Raw genomic sequence first — 8,674 nt, 5'->3', positions numbered from 1 at the left:
CTTAGGCTCCCTGAAAAGTGCTGCAGGGCCCAGAGGAGTTAAGATGCTTTTTCAGCCTCCCCACAGCCTCCGCTCACTGCCTGGAGTGAGGCCAGAGGCTTTGGGGCTGGGATGTAGTGGGGCCAGCACACCCCGGCTCCTGGTCCTGAGGGTTGGAAGGAGAGGGAATTTCCCTGAGGATCTGGGGTCCCCCCTCAGGAAGCAAGAGCCTAGAGCCCCAAGGGCCCCCCTGCAGCTGCTGGGATAGGCGGGGGGTGGGGGGAGAGGAGGGGAAGCAGGAAGGAGGGAATTCCCCCAGGGTCAGGCCGGGTGGGAGGTGGATGCGAGAGCAGCAGAAAGGTAGGCAGAACTCTTCTCCTGGCCGCCTGGTTTAGGAGATGTGCCACCCACCCACCCACTTGGGGCCTCAGCTTTTGCCTCCGTTCAATGGGGGTTGGTTTCCAGAGCCTCTGAGAGTCTCGAGGGCCGGTGTCTGCGACGGGAGGAGGCCAGTGGGGCTGGCCGCGGGCGTCACCCCTCCCCGTGCCTCCCTCTGCAGGCGGTGATGGAGAATATGCGGCGGAAGTGCAAGTGCCACGGCACGTCAGGCAGCTGCCAGCTCAAGACGTGCTGGCAGGTGACGCCGGAGTTCCGCGCTGTAGGGGCACTGCTACGTAGCCGCTTCCACCACGCCACGCTCATCCGGCTGCACAACCGCAACGGCGGCCAGCTGGAGCCGGGCCCCGCGGGGCCACCCTCGCCAGCCCCGGACATTCCGGGGCCTCGGCGCCGCGCCGGCACCGCCGACCTGGTCTACTTCGAGAAGTCGCCCGACTTCTGCGAGCGCGAGCCGCGCCTGGACTCGGCGGGCACCGTGGGCCGCCTGTGCAACAAGAGCAGCGCGGGCCCGGACGGCTGCGGCAGCATGTGCTGCGGCCGCGGCCACAACATCCTACGCCAGACGCGCAGCGAGCGCTGTCACTGCCGCTTCCACTGGTGCTGCTTCGTGGTCTGCGAGGAGTGCCGCATCACCGAGTGGGTCAGCGTGTGCAAGTGAGCGGACGGCTCGCCTCCCTGTGCCTGGTCCTCTGCGGCTTGCGATGTTGGCCGGGCAGCGTCGCCTTGGCTCCTGGGAGTGGAGGATGGACCACAAAATCTTACAGGAACCTCCCAGCTCTGAGGTCGTCAAGACTGCAATCACGGGACAGTTCAGGCCCGCTCAGACCCCCTGCTCACTTCTGTGGCCTCCAGGATCGGTTTGCCTCCCGGGTCTCTGACCCAAGCTCAGACAGTTCCGTTGGGCTGGCGGTTGCCCCACACTCTAGGGCAGTGTCAGCCAGGCATCCTCTGGGCCTGCCTCCTTTCATCTCTTCACCCCTACCCCTGGAGGGGGAGGGAATGAATGGAAGCTGCTGGGGAGGGGGAGGAGGATTAAAAAGAAGAAATGGACATCACTGAGCTGAAGTGATTCTGTGGAGGCCTCAGACACCCTCCCCCACTGGCCTCTGTCCCTCATCATTTAACAAATATTTATTTTTGCACTCTTTGTGGCCTGGCACTCTGTGGGGGATAAGAGGAGCTGGGGATACAGATGTGAATGCGAGATACAAGACCTGCTCTCTTGGAGTTTACATTCAGGCTGGGGAAGATGAACAATAAACAAGAAAACACACAAACAAGGTCATTTCAGACAATGCTAAGTGCTGTGAAGAAAATAAAGCAAAGTGCTGGATGTAGAGTGATTTGTGGGGAGTGGGGCCCCTCTAGATAAAGCTACTGGTTGGGGAAGACCTCATGCTGAGACTGCATGGGGAGGAGAGCCATGCACAAATTGAGGGTAAGGGCTTTTCAGGCAGAGGCCATGTGAATGCAAAAGCTCTGAGGACAGAAAGATCTCAGGAGGAGCAGCAAAGAGGCCAGTGTGATTGGAGTGAAGAAGTCAAGGGACAGATTAACAGCAGAGGAGCTGCTGGAGGGGGGTGGGGGATGGGGAATGGTCACATTATGCATCCTTCCAGGCCAAGGTAAGGGATTTTATGTAAGAGGAATGGGAACCTTCAGAGGGTCTTAGGCAGGCAAATGTCATGGTCTGATTCCCACACTGCTTGCTGTCTGGGGAACTGAAAGGCAGGGGACAAGTTGACAGCAGGCAGCCAGTTAGGAGACCACAGCCATCTTCCAAACCAGAGATGAGGCCTGGGCTAGATGGAGGCAGTGGGGAAGTTGGCAAGGAGCTGGATCAGGAGCCCTGGTTGCCAGAGCTCTAGCTGTCCACCTTGTGCCTGAGCCCTCTGCCACAAGCCAGGACGAGTGTCGGCCAGTAGCACCCGTCGGCAGAGACAGGAGGTACTCTGAGAGGAGTAATCCTGGGCAAGACCCAGCTCAACCCAGCCAGCCCAGCGCCCCAGGGAGCAGGTGGGGCTAGGAGGTGCGGCCTGGAGAAGGGTGGCAGGGGAGGGCCAGGAGACTCGCTGTCTGGATTCTGGTCTCTCTGAGTCCAGGCAGGGGAGGCGGGGTATGTAAGTAAGGCTGGGGGTGGGGGGATATCCTTCCTGGGTCTCTTGTGCCCCCAGATCCTCAGCTCAGGATGTCCCTTGGCAGGTCGGCCAGCCCCCCCTCCACACCCCCATAAGAACGCTGCTAAGCTGGCGGCCTGGGTCCAGCATTGCGCTCTCCTTGGCTCTCAGATCTGATGTTTTTCTGGAACAGACCCTCAAGGAGGAGGCAGTGGAGAGGGAGGTGGGGTCAAGTTCTCGGGGAAAGAACACTTCACCAACTTCATCCAGGCCTCCTGCTGCTCACAGTGGAGAGTCCTGTGCCTGCCTCAGTTCACCCCAGAGTGGCACCCTTCTCGATGAACCAACCAAGGATGAAGTCTTATTCCTTTTCCCAGTTGCCAGCCTACCTGCATCTCCATACTTCCCTGGCCCTGACCCACGTTTCCCTACCCCTGGGTAGGGCTGAGAAGGAAAGGAGGCTCTCATGGTGATGCACGCCTGCAGGCCCACCACGCGCTTGCCCGAAGCTTCCTTCCCTCCAACTCCTGCATCCCAGCAGCTCTCAGACATGACTAAGGCAGCAGGACATTTCACATGCTCAGTTCTGCTGCCTCTGTAGAGGACAGGGTTTCTCTCCCCATCCCCCTAAAGACAGTACCACAGGCAGGCGGGTGAGAGTCCCCCAGGAGGAGGGGTGGGCAGGAGCAGCCAGACACACCTGCTTCATTCCTTTCCTCTTGTTCACCCAGGAGAAAGCTTTGGGGGCTGGGTTCGCTGCCTCCTCCCTCCCTCCCATTCTGGGTAGGAGGGAAGGGAGGGGCAATGAAGGCCTGGGGGGGTACTCCCACCCCCTGCCCAGCCCCCAGCAGTGTCCGCTACAGCGTTAGCTGTGGCTTCAGCCTCCTCTGCCTTCCAGGCTTTAAGAGGACAGAGTTGGGGGAGGAGAGACTGAAGATGAGAGACACCGGATGAGGGCTGGGATAAGGAGGTAGGAGCTGTAACACTGCAGAGCAGCTGCCTCTAGAGGGAGGGGTGGGCCATGGGGTGGGACAGGGGACTGGACACCAGGCTGTGGGGGACATATCCCAGTCAAGTCCAATCATGGTGATCTGATACATGCTAGCTTTACCTGTAAAGGGAGAGAGGAAAAGTTGGAGAAGGAACAAATAGGGTGTTGCCCACCCCCATCCTTTCTCTGGGCCTGAAGCTGACTAGAGTCTGGACCAAAGCTGAACCCCACATTTGAAAAGGGGTGTATGGGATTTGGTTGACCCTAAAGGGAGATATGGAGGTGATAAGGGGTGGGAAAATGGGGCCCAAGAGGCCCCGGGTTTATTCACTCTGGCTACGAGTGAGGCAGAAATCAATGTGCTGGTTGGAAATAGGGGAAATGGGCTGAAATAAAGGGGGACGGTGGAAGTAAACAGGAGGAACTTGCCAAGAGCTAGGAGAGGACCAAGGTTCAGATTTGGAAATAAGAATAGAGGGTGGACCACACTTCACTCAGAGGGGGAGGAAGCCATCCCCACCCCCAACACCTTTCACCTTGATGGACATTGGGCCAACTCCTTGCAGGAGGAAAAAATAGCATGGAGCCTGGATGGTCCCAAAGGGAAGAAGGGAGGGAAGTAAGAGAGAATGAGGTGGTGGATAGATCAGCAGGCAGTGGTGGGTTAAAGGTCAGGGAGAGGCAGCCAGACTGGGGTGGGGATCAGAACCCAGGCATCCTGCTTTTTTGTCGCCCAAGGTCCCAGGGTCAGAAAAAAGAGGAAGGGAGAGGCAAAGGTAGAGGCCTCGGCAGCTGTAGGAGGGCCAGGTGGGTGAGAAACGAGGTCAGGGGCATCCCGGCCCTCCCTCGCCTTCCTCCGAATTAATGCGCCCCCAGCTAGCCCCCGGCAGGGGGCCTTCCACGTTGGAGCTTGGCCAGGCCCTAGTCGCGGCCTCCCTCTACCCCTCCCACCCCACCTTCTCATGTGGTTGCCGGCAGCTGCCTGCGGTCGCCCCAACTCCTGCGCTCAAGGCAACGGGGACTTTCCAACAGGGGAAAAAATGACTTAATGAGAGTGGGAGCTGGGGCGGGAGGGACAGGTCCCTGTAATCACCGCTCTGCTGTGGGGCCTGCGCGCCTCCGGGCCTTTCCCTGGCTTCCTGCTGTCAGCGCCCCCCTCGGGCTCTGTGGGGGGAGGGGGACGGGCTGGCGCAGGGGATCCCTTTTCAAGTTCCAGGCTCTTTGGGGCCCTCCGGCTGCCTTTGTTCCCTAGGCTTGCCCTGCGTGGAAACTGAGACGCCCCGTGATCCCTCTCTGGACTTTGTCCTTGAAGTTGGGGGGTGGCAGTCCTTCCCAGGAGCCACGGTCCTCTGCTGGTGGATTAGAGGGGTGCGGGATCGTGGAGAGCCCTTTGCCACTTCGCGGCTGCGCACTCCCAAACGCCTCCGGTTGCTGTGGCAACCAGGGCAGTTGAGGTGTGTCCGCAGGGCTGGGAGGCGCCCACCCCACCCCTCTTTTCTCGCAGCCCTCCGGGCCAGGCCGGGCCGCTGCGGTGCGCGGGGGTGGGGGGTGTGCCGTTACCATGGCAAGGGTGCGCTAGGAGGGCACATTCTTCCCCAGGGTGGGAGCGCCCCGGGGATACGAGAAGGGGGGGGTGATGGGGGCGGTATAAAGGGGAGGCGAGAGGGTCAGAACGAGGGAGGAGTCTCGGACAAGACGCTCCAGGGCTTCTGGGGTTGGGATGGGGAGTTTGGAATCTGCCCCCGCCACCCCCAGATCTCCGGAGATGTCCCGGTCCTCCCCCCTCACTCTCGCTGGGGTTCAAGCCCCTAAACCCCGTTTCTGGGGAAGGGATCCGAACTACCGACCCCGAAGGTCTTTTGGCTTCCTCCGAGGTCTGGTTCGCCGAGCTCAGTGTCCATCCCCTCCCCCCGCAAGCGGAGCTGCATCCCAGACTGCGACCCGAAGCCCTGCAATTAAGCCCCTCGCCCTCCCCTGCGCCGCCCGCGGGTCCTCTGCCTGGCAGGGCCTGCACCGCCAATTACAGCATGCGCGCAGCAGCTGATTACTCCGGAGTCCAGGAAGCGGCCGGGGTGGGGACCTCAGCAGGTCCAGGCGGCGGGGTCCCTGGGGTAGTCCCCGGCCAGGGGTCCTTCACTGGAGCTTCGGGCTGCGGCCCTCTAGCCCAGAGTCTCCGCTCCAGACAATACGGGGAGGAGGGTCTACTCGGTGCTCAGTCCTGCGCTGCCTCAGTTCCTCCCTCCTCGAATGCACACTGCACTCAGGGCAGAAAGAGCGCAGGGAGGATGTGTGTGTGTGTGTGTGTGTGTGTGTGTGTGTGTGTACGCAAGAGTTCAATGTTCAAAGCCCTCAAGGCCAGGTCTCTTTCCCGCCGCAGACGATCGCGTGGGTCTCTCCTGGCCCAATGTCCCGCCCGGTGTACCCGGCTCTGTTGTGCTGAGCTAGCCCCAGGGCGGCTGACAGCCGGTATCGCACTTTTCTGGGAATCGGAAAACGGCGCCCCCGCTGGGCAAGAGGCTCCCGCACTTCTACCCCACAATGCAAGGCAGTCCGGGAGCCTGCGGGGCAGCGACGTCGGGTATTCTGCCACCACCTTTGCCCCCTGCCATCCCTTCTTCCCTCTCCCCTCGCCCACCGGTCTGCAGTGGCTAGGGTAGAGCTCAAGTCTCCCGTGGTCCAGCTTCCCACATCTGGCCGGCAGCTGGGACCCGCCCACTTCGAACTGCTGTGGACCCAGCGCCCTCTGTTGGTGCGGAGCTGCGGATCCAGCTTTCCGGCCTGGATCTCCAGCTGCCGCCGCCGGTCTGGGGTATCGCTCCAGTTCCAAGGATTGGGGTTCCACCCATTTGGCGCCCCTTGCCGTTGGTTACACCCCACCCTCTGCCTCACGTCGCTCCCAAATCCGACTTTTTGGGCCCTTTGCTCTTTGCCGGCCGCGGCCTCTCTGACTCTCTTTCCTCGGTCTTTGCGTGCTCAAAACCTTGTCCGGTGGAGGAAAAAATAGCATGGAGCCTGGATGGTCCCAAAGGGAAGAAGGGAGGGAAGTAAGAGAGAATGAGGTGGTGGATAGATCAGCAGGCAGTGGTGGGTTAAAGGTCAGGGAGAGGCAGCCAGACTGGGGTGGGGATCAGAACCCAGGCATCCTGCTTTTTTGTCGCCCAAGGTCCCAGGGTCAGAAAAAAGAGGAAGGGAGAGGCAAAGGTAGAGGCCTCGGCAGCTGTAGGAGGGCCAGGTGGGTGAGAAACGAGGTCAGGGGCATCCCGGCCCTCCCTCGCCTTCCTCCGAATTAATGCGCCCCCAGCTAGCCCCCGGCAGGGGGCCTTCCACGTTGGAGCTTGGCCAGGCCCTAGTCGCGGCCTCCCTCTACCCCTCCCACCCCACCTTCTCATGTGGTTGCCGGCAGCTGCCTGCGGTCGCCCCAACTCCTGCGCTCAAGGCAACGGGGACTTTCCAACAGGGGAAAAAATGACTTAATGAGAGTGGGAGCTGGGGCGGGAGGGACAGGTCCCTGTAATCACCGCTCTGCTGTGGGGCCTGCGCGCCTCCGGGCCTTTCCCTGGCTTCCTGCTGTCAGCGCCCCCCTCGGGCTCTGTGGGGGGAGGGGGACGGGCTGGCGCAGGGGATCCCTTTTCAAGTTCCAGGCTCTTTGGGGCCCTCCGGCTGCCTTTGTTCCCTAGGCTTGCCCTGCGTGGAAACTGAGACGCCCCGTGATCCCTCTCTGGACTTTGTCCTTGAAGTTGGGGGGTGGCAGTCCTTCCCAGGAGCCACGGTCCTCTGCTGGTGGATTAGAGGGGTGCGGGATCGTGGAGAGCCCTTTGCCACTTCGCGGCTGCGCACTCCCAAACGCCTCCGGTTGCTGTGGCAACCAGGGCAGTTGAGGTGTGTCCGCAGGGCTGGGAGGCGCCCACCCCACCCCTCTTTTCTCGCAGCCCTCCGGGCCAGGCCGGGCCGCTGCGGTGCGCGGGGGTGGGGGGTGTGCCGTTACCATGGCAAGGGTGCGCTAGGAGGGCACATTCTTCCCCAGGGTGGGAGCGCCCCGGGGATACGAGAAGGGGGGGGTGATGGGGGCGGTATAAAGGGGAGGCGAGAGGGTCAGAACGAGGGAGGAGTCTCGGACAAGACGCTCCAGGGCTTCTGGGGTTGGGATGGGGAGTTTGGAATCTGCCCCCGCCACCCCCAGATCTCCGGAGATGTCCCGGTCCTCCCCCCTCACTCTCGCTGGGGTTCAAGCCCCTAAACCCCGTTTCTGGGGAAGGGATCCGAACTACCGACCCCGAAGGTCTTTTGGCTTCCTCCGAGGTCTGGTTCGCCGAGCTCAGTGTCCATCCCCTCCCCCCGCAAGCGGAGCTGCATCCCAGACTGCGACCCGAAGCCCTGCAATTAAGCCCCTCGCCCTCCCCTGCGCCGCCCGCGGGTCCTCTGCCTGGCAGGGCCTGCACCGCCAATTACAGCATGCGCGCAGCAGCTGATTACTCCGGAGTCCAGGAAGCGGCCGGGGTGGGGACCTCAGCAGGTCCAGGCGGCGGGGTCCCTGGGGTAGTCCCCGGCCAGGGGTCCTTCACTGGAGCTTCGGGCTGCGGCCCTCTAGCCCAGAGTCTCCGCTCCAGACAATACGGGGAGGAGGGTCTACTCGGTGCTCAGTCCTGCGCTGCCTCAGTTCCTCCCTCCTCGAATGCACACTGCACTCAGGGCAGAAAGAGCGCAGGGAGGATGTGTGTGTGTGTGTGTGTGTGTGTGTGTGTGTGTGTACGCAAGAGTTCAAAGCCCTCAAGGCCAGGTCTCTTTCCCGCCGCAGACGATCGCGTGGGTCTCTCCTGGCCCAATGTCCCGCCCGGTGTACCCGGCTCTGTTGTGCTGAGCTAGCCCCAGGGCGGCTGACAGCCGGTATCGCACTTTTCTGGGAATCGGAAAACGGCGCCCCCGCTGGGCAAGAGGCTCCCGCACTTCTACCCCACAATGCAAGGCAGTCCGGGAGCCTGCGGGGCAGCGACGTCGGGTATTCTGCCACCACCTTTGCCCCCTGCCATCCCTTCTTCCCTCTCCCCTCGCCCACCGGTCTGCAGTGGCTAGGGTAGAGCTCAAGTCTCCCGTGGTCCAGCTTCCCACATCTGGCCGGCAGCTGGGACCCGCCCACTTCGAACTGCTGTGGACCCAGCGCCCTCTGTTGGTGCGGAGCTGCGGATCCAGC

General features: G+C 62.0%; 1 protein-coding gene across 1 annotated transcript in view; it reads left to right on the top strand.

The window, feature by feature from the left end:
• Window positions 1-1,400, top strand: part of WNT10A (Wnt family member 10A) — an 11,429-nt gene extending 10,029 nt beyond the window's left edge. The window contains exon 4 of the mRNA XM_024763286.1: window positions 539-1,400. Coding sequence (XP_024619054.1) covers window positions 539-1,036 — 498 coding nt within the window. The 3' untranslated portion in view covers window positions 1,037-1,400. The remainder of the gene's footprint in view (window positions 1-538) is intronic.
• The last annotated feature ends 7,274 nt before the right edge of the window (window positions 1,401-8,674 follow it).

This window comes from Neophocaena asiaeorientalis, unplaced genomic scaffold, assembly GCF_003031525.2.
Source record: "Neophocaena asiaeorientalis asiaeorientalis breed wild unplaced genomic scaffold, Neophocaena_asiaeorientalis_V1.1 scaffold86, whole genome shotgun sequence".
Classification (NCBI taxonomy): domain Eukaryota; kingdom Metazoa; phylum Chordata; class Mammalia; order Artiodactyla; family Phocoenidae; genus Neophocaena; species Neophocaena asiaeorientalis.
The sequence above is the reverse complement of the archived record's forward strand: the minus strand, read 5'-3'. Positions and strand labels throughout refer to the sequence as shown.